The 20,299-nt window shown below is 40.4% G+C and overlaps 3 protein-coding genes across 5 annotated transcripts; 1 reads left to right on the top strand and 2 right to left on the bottom strand.

Moving 5' to 3' along the window:
• The first annotated feature begins 2,228 nt into the window (after window positions 1-2,228).
• Window positions 2,229-9,390, top strand: abhd11 (abhydrolase domain containing 11). The gene is made up of 6 exons (XM_068600522.1): window positions 2,229-2,491; window positions 4,653-4,788; window positions 5,167-5,340; window positions 5,741-5,911; window positions 6,095-6,276; window positions 7,323-9,390. Exons 1-6 carry the CDS (start codon window positions 2,349-2,351, stop codon window positions 7,456-7,458), a joined length of 942 nt encoding a protein of 313 aa, XP_068456623.1. The 5' UTR covers window positions 2,229-2,348; the 3' UTR covers window positions 7,459-9,390.
• bicdl2l (bicaudal-D-related protein 2-like) lies at window positions 9,124-13,676 on the bottom strand. The gene is made up of 6 exons (XM_068600521.1): window positions 12,970-13,676; window positions 12,222-12,341; window positions 11,983-12,144; window positions 11,354-11,436; window positions 11,105-11,225; window positions 9,124-10,312 (listed from the first exon to the last, which is right to left on the bottom strand). Exons 1-6 carry the CDS (start codon window positions 13,666-13,668, stop codon window positions 9,962-9,964), a joined length of 1,536 nt encoding a protein of 511 aa, XP_068456622.1. The 5' UTR covers window positions 13,669-13,676; the 3' UTR covers window positions 9,124-9,961.
• Window positions 13,677-17,003: 3,327 nt separating this feature from the next.
• Window positions 17,004-19,890, bottom strand: sumf2 (sulfatase modifying factor 2). Of its 3 annotated transcripts, none has more exons than XM_068600942.1 (9): window positions 19,695-19,890; window positions 19,441-19,588; window positions 19,233-19,347; window positions 18,754-18,798; window positions 18,509-18,659; window positions 18,267-18,322; window positions 17,756-17,840; window positions 17,409-17,550; window positions 17,004-17,312 (listed from the first exon to the last, which is right to left on the bottom strand). In XM_068600942.1, exons 1-9 carry the CDS (start codon window positions 19,747-19,749, stop codon window positions 17,210-17,212), a joined length of 900 nt encoding a protein of 299 aa, XP_068457043.1. In that variant the 5' UTR covers window positions 19,750-19,890; the 3' UTR covers window positions 17,004-17,209. The 3 variants fall into 3 exon arrangements, with proteins under 3 accessions (XP_068457043.1, XP_068457046.1, XP_068457044.1); XM_068600945.1 differs by having other exon boundaries at window positions 17,762-17,840; XM_068600943.1 differs by having other exon boundaries at window positions 19,441-19,585.
• Between the last annotated feature and the right edge of the window lie 409 nt (window positions 19,891-20,299).

The following is a 20,299-nucleotide window of genomic DNA, read 5'->3' as shown; positions in this document are numbered from 1 at the left end:
GTCAATGTAAGAGTGTCAACTTAAAGAGCATCATTGTTTTGATAAATCCATCTCTATGAGAATAAAGTCTCCATATCTATTCACAATTAACAATATAGTCACATATGTACATGTATGTATGAAGAACAGTTAGTCAAAGGCGTTAATCCTCCGTTATGAATTTAGTAGTCAAACTGGGCAAATACTTTTTTTTATTTACTATCTTCATAGAATAGGATGTTTAAATGATTCCAGATTTTTTTCTTATAGTTAAAAAACTAGAAAAAACACCTCACCGACCTGCTTGTCACGCATGTGTGCATATGCAGGCACTTTAAAAAGAGCAGGTTGAGAAGAAAGACTTTGCTGTGCTCTGTGTTGCATGAAGAAGAGCTGACGTTAGCTGTCTGACGCTCAGCTTCATTACACAGTCAAGAAGTAAAACCACAGTACTCAGGGACGGAGGGCAGAGGTGAAAGGTCAGAAAAGTCTGACTGTCTTCAAGCCAAATGAAAGAACAAATATAATTTAAAACAATCTACGGCTGACTTGACAATGATTTTATTCACTATTCGGTCAGAAATTGATCAATGTTTATTGAATCTTAGATAGTTTTTATAAAAAAACTAAATAATTGGCCTCCTTCCTCCCCTGCATATATACATCTACCTTTTTATTGTAGTTTTAAATATGGATAATATATTGTACCCGGTATGTATTTAAGCAATAAGATCCGAGAGGCAGTACTGTATCGTTCAATAATGTACTGTTCAAGGGTGTTGTTAGGAATATTTTAAGTAATTTATTACTTAAGATTCAAGATATTTTTCACATGAACCCATAAGCTTCAGACGTATGGTGCTGGCACCATGTAATACTTGGTTTTAGGAAAACGGGAGCTTCGGCACAATGTTGAATGGGGGAAAAAAGCTAACTCATCCACCAATTCCCTTTTCTCCTCTCAGTTGAGTCTGTATCGTGCACTCCCCGCGGCCTCTGTCTCATGCAGTCACTATGGTGACAGCTCACCGCATGCTTTATCCCAGAGGACATCTCTCCCATAGCAATGCATGTTTGCAAGAGAGGCCGGGCTCTCCAGGCCCATAGTCTGGTTGTTTTTATGTTCCTGTACACGTCAAGAGGCATGCACATAAGCAGTATACAAAATAATACAAAAAAAGGAATAAAATACAATACACACATAAACTCTCCTTGTGTACAGTATACAACTGTATACAACGCAGCAGCAGTCCCAAACAAAACATGGTGTTTTAGTATTTTTCACAATGAATGAGCAGCTTGGTGAGGTAAACATCGACATCTCCAGACGTGTGTGTCCTCTACACGGCAGAAAGACCTGGTCATCTACGACCAGCTGTTATAACAGAGAGAGCAGCTCTATTCAGTGCAGTCAGGATGTCATTCTGTTGGTAAGAGAAGATGTAGCCCGCGTCGCGCCGCTCTGACGCCACCTAGTGGCTCAACAAGGCAACGTGTATATTTGTACTTCTTGGTGCTGCTTTTTCCTCCTCTTTGATTGTCCAAATGCAAAGTGTATGCACTTAAGAGAAAGGGGTGTTGTTGACTTCAACTACATTTAACAAATCCAAAATTCAAATCCACGTCTAGGGTCGTTTTCCAATTAACAATAACCGAATAAGATTATGAAAAGAAGAGGTTTGACACACAGAATGCTTCCATCTCATGTCTCAAATCTTAACTGGGGCGGTTTCAAACACTAAAATATTCATACTGAATCGCAGTAGAACTATAATGGGCTTTTCTCGAAAACAAGTACGCCAAGTCAGGACTTGTGCACTTGGTGTACAGCGACGGGAGGACGCAGCTTACTGGATGACCTCACCACCTCATCTGGTTTTACTAATTCCGGTTCTTCACTCAAAAAGTATTTTTTTATAATCAAACCAAATATGACAAGCCTGCCTTTTTTCGCTCTTTTTTAAAATAAATAAATAAATTAAATATATAATTATATATATATATATATATATATATATATATATATATATATATATATATATATATATATATATATATATATATATATATATATATATATATATATGTATATACACATATATATACACACATATATAATTGTATATACTTGTGACAGGTTGATGCGCATAATACAGCCTGAGAGACTAAACTCAGGGACTCAAGTTCAAAAACGTGCTGTGCGTGCTACGTCATGACGCGGCATCAGCTGTTCCCAGACCGAAGCTCCCTTCAATCCCCACGACCTCCGGGCGCTCCGTTTCACTCTCTCGGAGTCCCTGCTGTCATTGTGGCCGTTTAGAAACGCACATGCGGTTCGTCGATCGCCCGGTACCGGAGTATATGCTGCTATGAGTGCTTTCTGTCGCCTGATCCACAGAGGACTGTTGAGGCTCCGGCCGTCATGCCGCTTGTTCCCCGTGCAGCGGGACGTGTGTGCGGGGGCCCCGGTGGCCCCGGTGGCTCTCACGGTCCGGAGAGCGAGCTCATCCAGGTACCCCTGCTAGCTCCCCGGCTAACTGATGCCCTCTGCGTGGTGGGACGGTGCTGGTGGACAGCTCGATGTTTGTCTCAAGCGGCCTGTTCCGTTGGGGATGACCGCCGTGTCTGTGTTTTTCTGAGAGCTGATATAACCGTTAACTTTACACAGTTTACACCAATGACATTCAGACGGTTAGCAAGAGGGTTCACCGCAGCACAGACATCACCAGACGGGGGTTTTACTTGTAGATGCTCTCTCTGATTCTTTATTGTGTTCGGTTATTATACAAGATTATGATTGGTGTCATATTTAGTATGTATAGTACGCGATGCTACATGTACGCTAAGCTGCCAGGAGCTAAAATTGTTGTTGAATACGACACCCCGTTCAATAAATCCTGTATTCGTGAATGTTACATTGGGAGGTTTCTGTTGGAACTGGTTTAAAGAGGAATCGTTTCAAATTAGTGTTTGTGATATTGATTTTGTACAGCAAACAGTGCAATGAAATCTGATATATTAACAGAGGTGACTACTCAAATAGTATACTCAGGGAAAAGTACTGTTACTGTAAATACGTTTTAGTCAAGCAAAAGTACTTGTAAAATGTACTAAAGTAGTCTGTTCAGACAACTCATAAAGCATACATAATATGTATATGTTAAATATACAGCTGCCTTCTTCAGTGTAGCCTCACAAGAATAATTCACAAAAGAGAGAAAACTCAGACAATGAAACAAAAACAATTGATCCCAAATAAAACGAGCTTTGGACAAAACCTGTACACACACACACACAACACCTGCAATACCTGCTTTGCTGTAATGTGTGTGTGTGTGTGTGTACATGTGTTAACACTGTGCAACACAGTACGTGCACACACACACACACACACACACACACACACACACACACAAACAGACACACTACTAGGTCTTTGCCAGAACAAAGTAGTCGTTGGCGTTGTCATGTGCAGAGTTCAGCAGTGTGTTGTTGGACTCACTTGTCTGAGTGACTGACTCAAACTTCTCTACTGGTTCATTCACTCAAAGCATAACGTAACCTGTCCACTCGTCAAACTAACATGTTTAAGCATCAGGGTTTCATAGTTTGAAACAGCTGAAAGTCCTCACACACCTCTCCGAAGGTGCTGAGGTGCAATACTGCTCACTCCAACCACACCCCATGTGTGATCCTTCATGTGTCTGCTTGAATTGGCCCAGACCCTGAATGCAGACATTCCTAAAGTACAGTTTGTGCGGTGTCACCGCTCTGATCATGGAGCTTTCCCCTCCTGCGGCCGCAGATACTTCTGCTGCTTCTTCATCTTTTTTTTCTGTGACTTTTGTTTTTACTCTGTATCAGATGCCACTTGATATGCAGCAAGGAGCACTATGTGTGATGAATATGGCAAAGGAAAAGCAGAATGACCGATTGTGGTCTCCAAGTAAACACTGAACGACTTTGATACACTAATAGTGTTGCTTCCACCACCGTATATTTGCAACAGTCATTTGCATTTTTCACTATTTTATCACATTTTAGAGAGGTAGTAAATAAACAAAGGATCTGAAAAATAATAAACAGATTAATTAATAACATAGTAATGTTCGTCACAACCCTAATAGAGTTGAGTCACCACTTTCAATAAAATTATCTCAAGAAATCTTGATTATTAAAGCTTCACATAAGACTGTTTATAGAGCCAGTCTGTAGGTGCTAATGTACCCCATCTACAGTGGAAAATGTATTTAACATTTTAAGTCAAGGACTTTTCCAAATTACACATAACAAATGTCAAGTGATTTATGTATTAATTAAAAACATAATTAAACATTTAAAAACAACGTTTCTCTCCAACACATGGATTTACCTAATATTCAATCAGTAGGTATGCAGAACTGTTGCAAATAGACAAATCACATAACATTGAACGACGCTGCCACGGCCTTCTTCCCTTTTAATGACATCCTTTCATATCCTGTTTGAATCTGCCAATTCAGGTGCTCTGCAAATATGTTTAAGCAATTAAGTCAGCATGCCCCTCCCTGACAGTTTCAGGTGTTTGCAGAGCTTTGTAACTTGTATTTCTGTTCCTGTAGTTTTGACATACTTCTCACCACAGACATGAGCAGATTCTATCTGATCCTTCTAACTGTTTTTCTGTCCCTCAGCCCAGTGAACTTGACCTATGATGTCTTTGATGGGAAGGGGGACAGCACTCCCCTGGTGTTTCTTCATGGCCTTTTTGGCAGCAAATCTAACTTCCACTCAATAGCGAAGTCCTTGGTGCAGCGCACAGGCCGAAAGGTAATGCAGTGATGAAGACATCATACCCGTCCGTGTTGTTCCACCAAAAACAATTCACCTTTATGTGGTAGAGTTTGTTCTCAGCCGGCTGACAATAGCAGTCTTAGAAAAGCAGGCATTGAATGCACAATCAACCAGTGTGCTGTCAGTCATTTGATCCAACTCCTCATCAATCTGCACAGTTGTAATAAATACTCAGAGATAATCCGCCCTTTGGCTTGCTGAAGGAAACTCATCACCTGACGTGCACAATACGGCCTTTGTTTGTGCTGCCACTTTTAAAGAAAACCATTCAGCTGACGTGAAAGTGTTTTTGTTTCCGTTCTGTCGGCTCTTTGCCGCCATTCCAAGTGTCCTAACTGTCCTTTGTCCAGTTAGGTGCTGACTGTAGATGCCCGTAACCACGGCAACAGCCCTCACAGTTTGGAGCTGTCCTATGAAGCGATGACCGCTGACTTGAAACATCTGCTCGCCCAGCTGCACATTGAGAAGTGTGTCCTCATCGGCCACAGCATGGGAGGGAAGACGGCCATGACGACCGCCCTGTCGCAGGTTAGCGGCCGTGACTTTATGATGACGCTGCAGTCCTCGTTCTCACTGTAACAATAACAATAATAATAGTTTCAACTTATATAGCGCTTTTCATAGTACACAAAGACGTTTTACACAATAGACAATAACAAGACAAGAGCAAACAAAAACAAACAACAAAATATGTAAGGTAATAAAGAAATAATGAGAAGTAAACAGAAGAGGCTGCGTGGGGCAGAGCGGAGGGCAGGTGCAGAGGTTTACATGATGCTGTACATCCCTGTCCCCTCTGAACCTAATAATCCTCCTCTGGCCTTCAGGCCACAACAAGCTGTCCTGTTTCCCTTTTTTCATTTGTTTCCCCCCCAATCACATCTCCCTCCCCACTGGTTTACGCCCATCTTTCTGTCTCTGTTTGCAGTCTGATTTAGTGGAGAGGCTGGTGGTAGTGGACATCAGTCCAGCCCAGACCACCACACGCACCAACTTTAGCTATTACATCAAGGCCATGCAGGAGGTGAAGATCTCCAGCGACATCCCACGTTCCACCGCCAGGCGGATGGCTGAGGATCAGCTGCGCAGTTTGGTCAAGGTCAGGACTCCGTCCCTGCTCACCTCCTTCTAGTTTGGCATTTGCAAATGGCTTTAACTATTCTGTCTAGAACTTGAATGATCTATGAATGTAATGTAAAAACATCTTGACTGTAGCTGCTTTAAAGTCAAGCTGTGAAACAAAGCAAATATTTGTTTTGAAAACGGTCTTTGCCTCCGTCAGGAGCGCTCAGTGCGTCAGTTCCTGCTCACTAACCTGGTGGAACAGAACGGCCACTACGCCTGGAGGGTCAACCTGGAGGCCATCTCGGCGCACCTTGAAGACATCATGAGCTTCCCCAACTTTGACACAGTCTATGACGGACCTACATTGTTCTTGGGTGGAGCCAGTTCTGCTTACATCAGGTATAAAACACCACAGACACCACTATATGTTTTTATATAGAAACAGATATATAAGCTTAATAATGAACATGTCATTTATTATGGCGTTCATAGACTCAGCCTTGTGGCATTGCTTGTTTGTAAATGGACTTTTTACGATATTCTCTGGAAATGAGGCTGAGCATGAACAAGCTGCATCATACCAGTCCCGAAAGTCCTTATCTTTGATTCTTAGGTTAATCTTGAACTGAATGTATTCTGCATCGATATCTCCATGATCAAAGCAGAAAGTTGAATTTTCACACTTTTCTTCCCTCTCACAATGTTTCTATATTCACTGCTGCGCAATGTTTCCATCAATCAGTTCTTATTAATCCACAAACATCACTAACAAACACACATTATTTATACATATATATTCATATTTCAACTTACTACGATACAATATGTATGTATGTATGTATGTATGTATGTATGTATGTATGTATGTATGTATGTACGTATGTACGTATGTATGTACGTACATACATACATAGTATGGGTTTGGCAAGTTGAAGATGAAGAGTGCTGCCAGTCTTTCCCCTCAACCCAAACAGTTCAGACCCTCCAGGACACAGCCACAACAACAAAGACAACTCGAGCCTCCGCTCCGGATTTTTTTCGTGGATTCCCACAGACAAAACCAAAGATGAAATCCAAATTTAAAAAAAAATCTGACCAGGAAACACAAATCCGCCGGAGTCTTGTCTCCTCCTGACACGGACATTCGAGAAAAGGCTTCACTTTCACCCGTGGTGGAAGTTACATCTGCAATAAAAGAAAAATATTCTAGACAATAAATGTACAATTTAACCAGATACAATCATAAGAACCATGTCAACACCACTGATAAAATGATTAGCCACTCTTCATTTTCATTTATACAGGATGCAACTGCATGTGTGAACCCACCAGCTGTGTTCCATCGTTCACCGTTCATCTTCCTCTCATCACTTTTTCCCCTCACACCACTTCATTGTGCCTGATATTCTAATGACTCCTCCCCCGTGTCTTCGCTCCTATTCTAGCTCTGACGATTACCCAGAAATCCAGAGGCTGTTCCCGAACGCTGACATCCAGTACATCCCAGATGCGAGCCACTGGATCCACGCAGACAAACCCTTAGATTTCATCAGCTCTATCAGCTCCTTCCTCCAGTCCTAGCTGCCTCCTGCCTAAGCCTCAGGACTTTTTCAATGCTCAGCATTCCTGAGCCCTCACTGAAAATGACGGTTAATATTCTGCAGCCTCAGCAAGAGCAAGTGGAGTCCTTAATAATGCTAATATTTGCCAACACTGGACCAAACGTACCCTTTACAGCAGCCAATCCTCTTTCTAACAATATTAGTGTGGCATAATGTAGGTGAACATTTCTTCTTTTTTAGACCGGTAGTGTTACTAGATTGGCTGGTTCTTAGATGTGTCATCATTGATTTATTGGTCGGTAGGTAGACAATAAATAATTTAATGGGGCTGTTTTGGAGGTGATGTACTAATCCAAAGAAACTCTCATTTGCAGAGTGCTTTCTTTACGTTATGCCAGTAGGAAAAGCAGAGTTAGGCCAAGTCAAATCTGTGGACCTGCAGTAAAATGGTTGGATAATTCACTTTTGACAGTACTGGAATGAAACAAATACTGCACAAGAAGCTGAGTTAAGAATATTCTGAGCAAAAGATGTTTCTTTGCCAGAGGGAGTTTGGTGTTGTCAGGTCTGAGCTCTGCAGAGGCTGTAATGCAGACTTTACGTGTACAGATGGTTTGTTGTAGAGACTTATTTTGATGTTGATAATTGTGATATATATATATATATTCGATATTTTGGCCTGGAACTATTTCTCAAGGTCTTCTTCTCCCCGTACCTGCTGGATGTCAGAGATGAGGATTTACAGGTCAATGACTCAAGGTCATCGAGAGTGCTGGTTATATTTTTATGGCAACATAATCTATAATCTATAAACATAATCTATGAAAACCAATCTGAAACACTCAAATGCGGTATTATCACAATCTGTTTCCTGAATATCTCAGGTGGATATGCTAATTATTAAACGATTATACTATTCTCCTGTCTGTCCGTCAATAAGCCGTAGTAATGTAGTTATGTCTTTGTATTTGTCCTCACAGTGTTTTGATTAAACATGTTTTACCGAGTTATTATCTGTATTTCACTTATCTTTACCACTAAAGGCGAGGCTATATGGGTATCTCACAAATATATGCTGCAGCAATGTATGTTGTTATATAGTCTTTATAGTGTTCATATTATTTCTGTTTCCTTTGTTTGGAGCGGGACTGTCCAGTCGTGAAACTGCCATCTGTATGAATAAGCAGGGTGTTGTAAATGTGTGCCTCTTTTGTCAAGAGCTCCTTTTTCCATTTCTGTAAGACTTGATAAGAAAAAACTTTTATTCTTCAATAATAACAGACTTTCGATTGGCAGCTGGGTTGCCAGTTCTGTGTGAATTTTCTCACAAGGAAGCTTAACAGATGAGGGCGTGTCCCTTCATGGCGCTAGATGTTTACAACAATCAGTGTTTTACGTTTGTTTGATGTGAATACAGAAGTCTAAAAGGCTTTAAATGATCTGACTTTAGTTGAGTAAAACCTCCCTATTTTTTATGAAGCTCCTGTTAGTGGAGAATCCCCCCTGCACCCCTGTGTTGTCCTCCTTAACCACAGGACAGATGTGTCTTGTTGCCATTCTGCGTAGATTGTTGGGGTGGAGGGCCTGCTTCAGCTTCTGTAGTGTTGCACTGGGACAAGCATCTCTGTCTCAGGGGAAGAATGCTCTGTGTCAACAATATAGGGAATTTAATTTATTGAAGCATAATGAAAAGCTGTTAGAAGACTTTAATCCTCTGTTCAGGAATGTATTTTCCACTATGAGCATGCCTTTTCTCTTGTCATCAGGTGTCACTTTGCTGTGCTATATACGTCTCAGTTTGGTCAACATGTTGCCACAATGGTGGCACTCATTCTAGATATTATATATACATTTTAAATATGACGAAGAAGCATATAGGAGTGGGTTAATTATATATAATTGAAAATGTACAAACTGATATTATACAATAAAATGACAAATCTGCAACAAAGTTCATGCTTTTTTTTTCTTTTGAATCATGAAGATGCAACAGTAAAAACACAAGGAAAGATCTAAAGTGATGTAGTGAAGTGTAAGGCATTCAACTGTCATAGTATTAAACAATTATCTGGGTCATTTATAAATAATAATAGTCAAAGACCAGAGCATGTTTTCCCAAGATTATATATAAGATCCTCCTCCACAAAGAGGTTCAATTACCTTGTTAGAACTTGTTAAAATGACATGTACTTCTCCCTCATCGAATCTATGAGTCGACATGTTTCCAAACTCAATGACATGGCTTCTTGTTTCCACATCACACTGCTGTAAGTTGTGTACTGAACCACTATTGGCTACTATCTGTCATGTCACAAATCATTCATGTACGTACACATTTTTTTAAACGATTTTGAATAGATCGAGAAACTTTCCCTGTTTAGCAGATTAATGTGAAAACAGATTTCAAGTGTCAAACTCTGCACAAGTGACGATAAGCTCAACACATTCATGACTGGAGGGGGACTATAAATTGCGAGACATGAGTAGTTGTACTCAGTAGTTGTTGCAAAGTAATTTCTGTTTCAATCAAGTGAAATGACCTGGAAGACCGAGTCGCCGTCGCGCCCGGCCTCTGACTCTTGCCCCGGATCAGGACTAGCTGTCCTCTTGGTCCTCCTCAGCTTGTCCCTCCAGTTGCGTTGGGTGGAAGGAGGCGTGCTGGGAGTCGGAGCACTCGAAACTGCAGCTCTGGGGATGAAGATTTGTTTGGGGTTGGTTATGGGCGAGGTCGGCTGAGACAAGGGGAAGTTCGCTGGCCGCTGAATGGGGGGTTTGATGTTTCTCCTCAGGATGCCCAGGCGGGTGGGCTTTTTCTGGGCCTCTGCCTGCTGCTGACTCTGCAGCTGCTGGTGGAGGATACGCTGCACGTCGTCCTGAATCAAAGGAAAACATCAAGAAAAATAAAGCCGGTGAGGGTCTGATTATATCCCATCATATCCAGAAAAGGAATTGACCGATGTAGAATTTTTAGAAAGTAAATACCATTTTGGTATTTTAGCTCGAAATAGCAAAATGTGCAACATGTTACACAAAGAATTTATTTATTTTTTTCTACCCATAAGGACCCACGGTGTCACATGTCATTTAAACATTCTGGAAAGTACTGCACACCTTGTTGTGTCATCTGACAGGTCATGTGATTTTGTGTTTCCATAACAACATTTCTAAGACTTCTGCTCCAGGTTGCGAGAAATCTGAAGGAAGTAGCTATCTTTAAAAAAGCTTGTTTTTTTTATTGCTAAAGGAAGATTAAGCCGGAATTAGAAAGCTTACTTAACATGTCCTGTAATATATTGAACCTGCTGTGAGCACATTTCTTGAACAAACTGATAATAAAAAAAAATCAGATAATTAATGTTGTGACTTTAACCTACAAATTTCATCAAAAACGTGTCATATGTCACAATACAAAAGATAATTATGATCTGCTCAGTTACTTCGGTTGATTCAATTATATTGAGCTAATATATTTTATACTGTTCAATTTAAAGCAAACAAATAAAAAGTCATGTTGTATTACTTAAATTATTAACACCATTTTTTTTTTTACCATTAACGTGACACGCAACATTTCATCTCTTTGACACTATTTTGAAAACAATATCAGAAACGTGTGCTCGTTTATTCACAGTGTTTTTTCACTGTTAAACATTAAACTTGTCTACCTTCCAGGTCTCGAGCTCCAGCGACAGCTCCAGACGTTTCTGCACAGCTTCCAGCAGCTGGTTGTTCAGCAACATCATCTCTGTTTTGCTGCGCAGTAGCTCGGCCTCCATCGCCTTCTTCCTGCACAGCAGAACAGAATGAATGACACATTCCTCAAAATAGATTCATAGCTTCCTTTTTTTTCCTCTTAAATCTTGATTCCTGTGTTATTTGGAGGAGGTGCCTGCGTGCGTCGGATGTGTACTTACTTCTCGATGGCATCATCTCTGTCCCTCAATGCCTGCTGCAAAATAGCGCTCTCCTCTGAACCTTTTCCTTTTCCAGATTGAAACTTTCAAATAAAGAAGTCAGAAAAGAAAGGTTTAGTTGTACCACAACTCTTGTTATTCTCTGTATTTAACCTCACAGGATTCTGATCTAATTCCACAGGCAGTCACTTGACCTCGAGATTTTATCGACAGTAAATACCAGAACGTTTCAGATAACACTGATACTGTTGCTCGTAAACCTGTCTGGCCACATATTTGTGCTTTAGCATCTAAACAATGAGGAAGACACTTGATCAGCAGGGCTCATGTGCCTCCTGAGTGAGTATCATACACTTTCAGAGCTCTGGGCTTCTTTCCAGACTTCTAGTATTTTAACTATCTTGTTGTTGGTATAAATTCCTTGCCCTGTTGCCAAAAATGCGTTAATGCAAGTTAACATAGTCAGTTATAATTATCTGCCTGACCTGTCAGCTGTCCTCTCCTTTAGTTCTACTTGTACGCACAAAGTGAACACTCTTCTGGGTGACACGCCCCAATAAAATGAACTCAGACTGAGATCGACATGATTAACGGGTAACAAGCTTTATCTCAGTGGGTGTGGTCTTTACCTGATTGTTGTAGTTGAATGCCAGTTGGCGGGCCACATCCTGCAGCTGGGCCAGGGAAGTGTCCAGGTGGTGGTCTTCATGAGAGGGATTAGGACCCAGGCTGGACCCGGACTCTGTAAGCGGGTGCAACAGCCGCAGAATGGACAGAACCTCATCTTTGACCTGGGACAGAAAGGAACATAAAAACATTACAACAGTCCTGTAGAGGTGATGGACTCTGATTATGAGCGTATTCATACCCTCAATCTTTGCTTGCTCCATCCCGGGCCATCTTTGCTCTCCTGTAGTTTGTCCACCTGCGCCTTAAGCTTGATACTTCGTCTCCGAGACAGCTCCACCTCTCTGCGCACTTCTTTAAGCTGCAAACAACAGACATCACATCAGTACATTTTCACAAGTCATTACTTTTTCTTTTTTTTTACAGTTTAAACAGAAACTGAGATTCTAGATTCCTGAGGGAAACTGTAAAGAAATTGTTCAGCCATTACAAACACCTTAGATATGCGCTAAGGAATGCATTCACGGAAACACACTCAAAGAAACATGAAGATACCAGGGAAATTCAAATCATTAACAAGGTATGACGCACAAAACATTTCCCACCACTATTGTTTCCATTGTTACACTCTGAACCACAAATCAGGCCCTGTCATTATCGGGTGTAAAACCATAAAGATTCAACGCAAACTCAGGTTTTACTGCTCTTTAACGTCAGAGCATCAAACTCCTGTTGAGAACACTGCATTTTGTTACTGTTCATGATTTCTTGGTGTTCTGGGAAACATTTGCATTTTAAATGTTATGTAAACCGATACTCCTGAGGGCCACAGGGGGCCGACCCCTCCCTGTATAACAGGTTGTGTTGTTCGACAAGCCAGTGTGTTGCATTTAATTTCAATGCACTAAAGGATTTAAATGTTCATGGAAACCATCAAACTCTCCCTTATTTCACACACACACACACACACATAAAAACTGTCATCCTACCGTCTCTGAGACGTGTCCCAGTGTCCGACGTCTGCTGAGCAGCTTGCCACCATTGAGCAAATCTGGTAACGTCCCGTTCAAGCAGCTCCTCTCGAAGGGGCTCCCTCCTTCACCGTCCAAAGCTTCGCACTGTGAGGGATGACCAAGCCCCTCTGAGGTCAGCTCACCCGGATGGTCTTTCTCCTCAGACGAGGAAACGCTTCTGTTGTCGTCAACCAGCTCTTCTCCAGAATCGTTTGAATTCAACTCAGTGGCGAAGATTGGGTCGTTCATCAGGTCAGCACAATTTTCGCCATCGATGACCAAATCTTGCTGCTCTGAGGGCTCGCTTATGGTGTCCTTTGGTTCTGGTTTTGTTGGCAGAACTGTCTGTCTGTGAAGAGGTGAAGATTTGCTCCGGAGTGAGGCCACCTGTCCGTCGTCCAGTTTGTTCAGAGAAGAGTAGCTCTGTTCATTGGTGGTGATTTGAGGCCTCAGCCTCTCGTTGAGGACTGAGAAAGGCTGAGTGTGTTCCATGATCCGCTGGTTCAAAGTCACAGGCAGAAGCAGAGTCGAGCCAACCGTCTGCAGATGCTGTCTGGTTATATACAACAAAGCAGAATAATAAGGAGTGATGGTGAAAACAAAATGTCCCCACAGAATGAACCCAAACTCGTTTTTCCTGAAATTGCTCGCCCTCACAGACGCGCGACATGACATGACATGATGTCACTGTTGCCTGTGGCTCAACGTGGTCCTCCTCCTTTGCAGTTGCTACTCAAACACGTGACGTGCAAACATACCAGAGCTGCAGGGGAACAAAGGGAGGAGCACTTTTGATCAGATTATTCAGGCTTGACTCATGATACCCGATTTAAACTTTTTGTGCAACGTGCAACACACAGAGCAGAGGGCTGGAGATGGTGACCACAGAAAGCAGATGAAGTTATTTACGGTCAGTGTCAAAGAAAGACGTGTTGACTCTCTGTGGGGTTTGTTCCCTTCGCCAAGTCATCAATTTATTTATTTTGAGTTGAAATGCTTTGTGGAAAACACCAGTTGTAGTCATTGCTTGCCGTTAAGAGGGGACTTTTGGGTGATAAATCGCCCACATACATGAGCAGAGACAAGTCTGTACTACATAAACATGTCCTGTGTAACTGATTACTTGGCAATGTTTTTGTGTTGGGAGAAAGGAAAGCTTGATGAAGGTGAATTAATTTAAATGTTACACCCAAAGAACAACACTACGCCCCGATTATCAGTTATGACTATTTTATGATTATCAGTTGAAGAACTTTGTGGCCTTATTTTCTAGAGGTCGGCATGTTCTTCAAACTTTTCAGTCATGGCCACGTTTTAAGTCGTCACGTTTTTCACTTGGTTGTAAAAGAAACAGTTATGTACTATGAATAGATATGAAGTGATGCACCTTGTTCTTTGTGGTTGACAGTTATTTTTCTGCCTCCCTCTTAAAGCATCCTGCCAAATTGCATGTGCCGCAGCTGCACACTGAGTACACGTGTTTTTTGGAAGTAGGCACTGCTTAATAAGGGAGGTTCAAGTCGTGAGAGTAGAACTAATGTTATTCTTTTACCTGTCATTATACCCAGTAATTTTCATGACTTATTTAGAATAATATTCTAGGTAGGTAGGTATTTAGACTAATATTCTAAACAGGTCAAACCTATTTAGAATAACAGCCTTATTTTCAGCCTTATTTCTTAAATTGTAAACTTTCTGCGAGTGGGGTAAGGCAGTGCCACTAATTCCCAGAGTTTTCGCTGTTGGTTCAAAACTGTTAGGATGACCGAGTGGCCAGATCAATAAAAGAGGCAATCTGAAGACCAAACCGTTGAGTTGCAGCTTCATTTTATTTCACCCGACACCCCGCAAACAAATTAAGTTCCTTTATAAACACCCTTGGGGACGCACCGGCTCAAACCACCCCTCAATAGGTCTGTATCTCCACCCAAAAAGATGTGCCTTAAACATTCATATCATTGTGCCAACCCCAGAAATATCCCTCCTACCGTACGCTCATATATACCTGGCATAAATAACATAACTTATAACATTCATCATTTATTTAACAAAAGACAGCAATAATCCCATCACTTCCCCTATACCCGCTTCATCCAGTTGATTCCATCCGGAACTATAAGTGGGTGCTCAGGCACCCGGGAAAATATTTTGCCCGAACACCCTGGGAAAGAGGAAAGAGGTAGAGGTACGTTTCTGCATGCCATACGTCAATAACATTTCCACTGACACTCTTAATAGTCTTTGTAATGACGTCGCGTCGTCAACGTGGTCCTCCTCCTTTGCAGTTGCTACTCAAACACGTGACGTGCAAACATACCAGAGCTGCAGGGGAACAAAGGGAGGAGCACTTTTGATCAGATTATTCAGGCTTGACTCATGATACCTGATTTAAACTTTTTGTGCAACGTGCAACACAGAGCAGAGGGCTGGAGATGGTGACCACAGAAAGCAGATGAAGTTATTTACGGTCAGTGTCAAAGAAAGACGTGTTGACTCTCTGTGGGCTTTTTTTTCCCTTCGCCAAGTCATCAATTTATTTATTTTGAGTTGAAATGCTTTGTGGAAAACACCAGTTGTAGTCATTGCTTGCCGTTAAGAGGGGACTTTTGGGTGATAAATCGCCCACATACATGAGCAGAGACAAGTCTGTACTACATAAACATGTCCTGTGTAACTGATTACTTGGCAATGTTTTTGTGTTGGGAGAAAGGAAAGCTTGATGAAGGTGAATTAATTTAAATGTTACACCCAAAGAACAACAATACGCCCCGATTATCAGTTATGACTATTTTATGATTATCAGTTGAAGAACTTTGTGGCCTTATTTTCTAGAGGTCGGCATGTTCTTCCAACTTTTCAGTCATGCCCACGTTTTAAGTTGTCACGTTTTTCACTTGGTTGTAAAAGAAACAGTTATGTACTATGAATAGATATGAAGTGATGCACCTTGTTCTTTGTGGTTGAGTTTTTTTTCTGCCTCCCTCTTAAAGCATCCTGCCAAATTGCATGTGCTGCAGCTGCACACTGAGTACACGTGTTTTTTGGAAGTAGGCACTGCTTAATAAGGGAGGTGACAGTCGTGAGAGAAGAACTTGTGTTATTCTTTTATCCGTCATTATATCCAGTAATTTGCATATTATTCTAAATAGGTCAAACCTATTTAAAATAACATTATAGGTAGGTAAATATTTAGAATATTATTCTAAATAGGTCAAACCTATTTAAAATAACATTATAGGTAGGTAAATATTTAGAATATTATTCTAAATCGGTCAAACCTATTTAGAATAACAGCCTTATTTTCAGCCGTGTTTCTTCAATTGTAAACTTTCTGCCAGTGGGGTAAGACAGCGCCACTAATTCACAGAGTTTTTGCTGTTGGTTCAGAACTATTTAGGGAAATAATAGTTAATCACAAGACAGAAAAGGCTAAACAAAATGTTACTAAAAACCAATTTCACCACTTCTTGACTTATACAGTTACTTGATACACAAACAAAACTGGAGTTTAGATTTTAAAAAACATTCGGTTTAACAGAATGAGTCCAAATGCACCGCTCAGCAGGGTGTTTTTGATGAGAAAGTAAACAGAAAGACAAAGACGGGATTATAGGAGACGGCGACTCAACAGACGGACCGATTTACTCTCCAGTCACATAAAATGCTCAACAAAAGACAGATCCCAGCGTGTCAAAGGAAGAGTGACAACAGCAGTCAAAGAGCGTCCTACTTCTTACATTCAGTGACTTTAGCCAATGAGACAACAAGTCTCTTCAGGCATCCCTGTAAAATTATATGGAAGATCTTGTTGTTTCGGGGTCGAAACTAAATTATGGAAAAACACTTACGTGTGTGTGTGTGTGTGCGCGTGTGTATATTCTCTCCTTTTTTTTGTCTGACAAAACACATTTTTGTATTCATGTTTAATGTTTATACATCTAAAAGAAATACAAATGTAAGTGACAAAAAAAAACATAACTTTTTTGTCTATGCAAAACATGTTTCTTTATTGAATATTTGGTAATTAGTATGTTTGTGTTTATTCTTTTAATTTGTAAAAAAGTTCTCCACAGGAGAAATACAGTTTGTTTTCTCTTGTCATCAAGAGCATTAGCATCCATTTAAATCCATGGTTATTCATTAATACTTACTTTTTCCCTTTATTATTTTTTCATTATTGTCCTTCTATTACATTTGTTTAACTTCTTATAAGTTGCTAAAGTTCAGTTTTGACTTGTTTCTTTCCTTGGTTGTGTCCATCGCTACCAGCACACCTGAAGCCCAGGTTGTCGGAGGCGGAGTCAGGAGTGTTGCCCATCCTTTAGGACACAGAATCATAAAGTCAGGCAGGACTGCCGTACAGATGCTTTGTGGACTTCTGAAAATGTAGTGTATCTTATTTTTAAATAACTCACCTGGTCGTGATTCGTGCTTTGTGATTGGCTGAACCATCCATGGTGTCGATCCAAGAACCACCACGCAGCACGTACATTGGTTGTGCTGCTGGGAAGGATGTGGATGTCCATTCCCATGTGTTTCCCATCATATCATACAGTCCTGCATGAAGAATCGACATCGCTCTTATACTATTAGGCAGCACACAAGAGTCAATCTTTATGATATTACATAGAATAAAAGACCTGGACTCGCTTTGGTTTAACATTTATGTAACTTCTATTTCTTTGTCTAATAAGAAAGTAGCACTTTTAATCCTATATCATCTCATTAATGTTTTTTTCAACTTGAATACATAAAAAGTTACCATAACTGTTCTGAGAAGGAAATGCTGAGACAGGAGAGACACCGTGGTATCCATCCTCTGCAGTGTCTCCATCTGGAAACGACCCCTAAAACATAACAAAGATTAAGTTATTGCAAGGCATGTGTTTTCACATTTTACACGCTTTCACGTCAAACATTTTATGTGAAAGCATATGTTCACTGATATAAAGTGTAAAATAGTTCCAAACACATTATTTTATCGTAAAGTTTTTTTTTAAACTGCAGTTAATACAAATTAGCGCTAAAGTCAAATCAACATGGGCTTTCAACATTAAACCAAATTATTACCTTTAGATAAGTAAATCTTTTGACATTTAATACGTTTTGCACCCAAATTTACATATTTAGCTCAAATATCTGCAGAAATTTGTGGAAAACTTTCACATCAGTGAAACAGTTGAACATATCAGTGAATCCCCTGTCAAAACTGCATATGATGACAATGAAGTGTGCTAATGCTACTGCAACATGTGTTTGTGCTGCATGCTAACCTGCCACAGGTTGGTTCTGTTGCCCTGGAACTTGTTTCCCCACGGATAAGTCCGACCTGGAACACAAGAGGAAGGAAAGACTTAAGAAGACAGCAAACACTTAAATTATAAAGCGATTATTGAGCGTCCTGTGTTTTGTCTTTGATTGGAGAATGTAAATCAAAACACTGTTCTAACTCTGTTAAATGGATGTCAGTAAAGAGCAGTACTTATTCTGTGTATTCAGTGTATAAATAGTGTACCATGCAGCCCCCCTCGTGCAGCCCACTCCCACTCCTGCTCAGTTGGCAGTCTCTTGCCCTTCCACCGGCAGAAGGCTTGAGCATCATTCCAGCTCACATGAACCACCGGGAAGCTCAGGCGCTCTCGAATGCCCGAACCGGGTCCTGCAGGCTAGAGAGGCAAAGGAGTGAAAGGCTGCAATGAAGGCATACTCAGAGATGGACAAAAAACAATAGCAGAGATGGGGCATCACTCGTGACCTCACCTGTCTCCAAAACCCTCGTTCTATGGGCAACCACCAAGGAGCTGACTGGATGGGAGGAATAAGTGTCAAAAGTTATTCACAAGATGGCCTTCATCATGGTAATTGCAGTCTAGAAATTCTGTTAAGAGAATTGCATTAGTGTATATACAGTATGTGTTTCAAACAGCCAAATGTTTCTTGTAATTCACTATTAACGGATCAATTTATTGATTGATCAATATATTATTTGGGCTTTAAAATGTAAAAAAAGACAATTGTAAAAACACCTACAGTTAAGTTATTATTACAATTATTGTCATGTGTTTTTCTGTCTGACGTACAGCTCTTCTTCAATCAGAATACTGAACAGATACTCGCCACATTAAGCTGCCCTGTCTTTTCCACTTTATGTAAATTATTAATTAATGATCAATTGATATCAGACTAACAATTGTGTTTCAATTAAAAGTTTTCTAAATCAAAACTCTAAATCCCAGTACCTCAATTCTCTGAGTGACTTTGCTCTTCAGATCTTCTGACACAAAGTCTTGAAACACAAAGCTCCAACCAAACGTCTCAGCTTCAGTTTTGTACTTCTGCGCTCTCACAAAGTCTCTGGTGAATGAAGGCCACGTGAATCACTGTTACATTTTCTTTTTTTAACCAATCATCAAAAACACCCCAATATCAGATGTGAACTTGGATTACCTGAAATCGGCATTTGTGACAGGATGTGTGTCCATTTCAAAGGGCTGCAGTTCAACCTCCTTAGTGGGAGCCTCTCCATCTCTCCCATCAGCTGCACTGGTTCCCATTAACATCTTTCCTCCTGGTATATTCAACATCTCACCTGCTGCTGTTTGTCAAGAGGAAACTTGTCTCCATCATGTGGATTCAATGTTGATATATGTTTTGGTTATGTTAGATATGTTATGTTTAGAAATTAAAAGGTGATTTCTTACCCGCCACTGCCAGTAAACACACTGCAGATATAAACGACACAGTTGTAAGGTTCATTTTTGACGAGCTGGTTTCAGTCGACGTTGATTTGACAATGAGCGTATTTAATTAATTGTTGTATTCAAACAGAAGTTAAAGGGTAAAGTAACAGCAGAACTTCTGCTACTTCGATTAATAGTTAAATTTCTGTCGGAGAGATTTTACCGTCGCACCGGAAATGTGTGCAACGACTAAAAGGTTCCGTATGAAACAAAGAGTTCCGAATTATTTATTACTTTAACGCACAAGTGTTGTATATATAAAAACGGAAACTTCATGTAAACAATGAGCTGCAGTTAAGTTAAGAAATCAAACATTGTGCACGATAAAGATTATTTACCACGCAATATTTCTAACTAAATCAAGATTCATATTGCCAGAAAAACTAATCGCCCCTTTGTTTCACATGTTTCTATATTCATTCCAGCGAAGCCTCAAGTATAATACTGTATGTACAAGTTTTAAAACGTGGTGCTAAAAAGACAGGTTCTTATTTAAATGTTTTCATTTTATTTGTATGTATACTATATGAACATCCATGGTTTAAATTTCATTTTAGACTCCTCAA

The sequence above is a fragment of the Clinocottus analis genome, unplaced genomic scaffold, assembly GCF_023055335.1.
Source record: "Clinocottus analis isolate CAN_PGR_092001 unplaced genomic scaffold, fCliAna1.0.p SCAF_5, whole genome shotgun sequence".
Taxonomy (NCBI): Eukaryota; Metazoa; Chordata; class Actinopteri; order Perciformes; family Cottidae; genus Clinocottus; species Clinocottus analis.
The sequence above is the reverse complement of the archived record's forward strand: the minus strand, read 5'-3'. Positions and strand labels throughout refer to the sequence as shown.

Excerpts from the sequence above, each read along its gene's own strand:
- sumf2 (XM_068600942.1), bottom strand. The coding sequence starts at position 19,749 with ATGAACCTTACAACTGTGTCGTTTATATCTGCAGTGTGTTTACTGGCA. Across the intron at positions 19,348-19,440 it reads GTCACAAATGCCGATTTCAG|AGACTTTGTGAGAGCGCAGA; the intron begins GTAATCCAAGTT and ends TTCATTCACCAG. Across the intron at positions 18,323-18,508 it reads TGCACGAGGGGGGCTGCATG|GTCGGACTTATCCGTGGGGA; the intron begins GTACACTATTTA and ends CTTGTGTTCCAG.
- bicdl2l (XM_068600521.1), bottom strand. The coding sequence starts at position 13,668 with ATGTCATGTCGCGCGTCTGTGAGGGCGAGCAATTTCAGGAAAAACGAG. Across the intron at positions 12,342-12,969 it reads TGGGACACGTCTCAGAGACG|CTTAAAGAAGTGCGCAGAGA; the intron begins GTAGGATGACAG and ends TGTTGTTTGCAG. Across the intron at positions 10,313-11,104 it reads TGGAGCTCGAGACCTGGAAG|GACGACGTGCAGCGTATCCT; the intron begins GTAGACAAGTTT and ends CCTTTGATTCAG.
- abhd11 (XM_068600522.1), top strand. The coding sequence starts at position 2,349 with ATGAGTGCTTTCTGTCGCCTGATCCACAGAGGACTGTTGAGGCTCCGG. Across the intron at positions 4,789-5,166 it reads TGCAGCGCACAGGCCGAAAG|GTGCTGACTGTAGATGCCCG; the intron begins GTAATGCAGTGA and ends TTGTCCAGTTAG. Across the intron at positions 6,277-7,322 it reads GCCAGTTCTGCTTACATCAG|CTCTGACGATTACCCAGAAA; the intron begins GTATAAAACACC and ends CTCCTATTCTAG.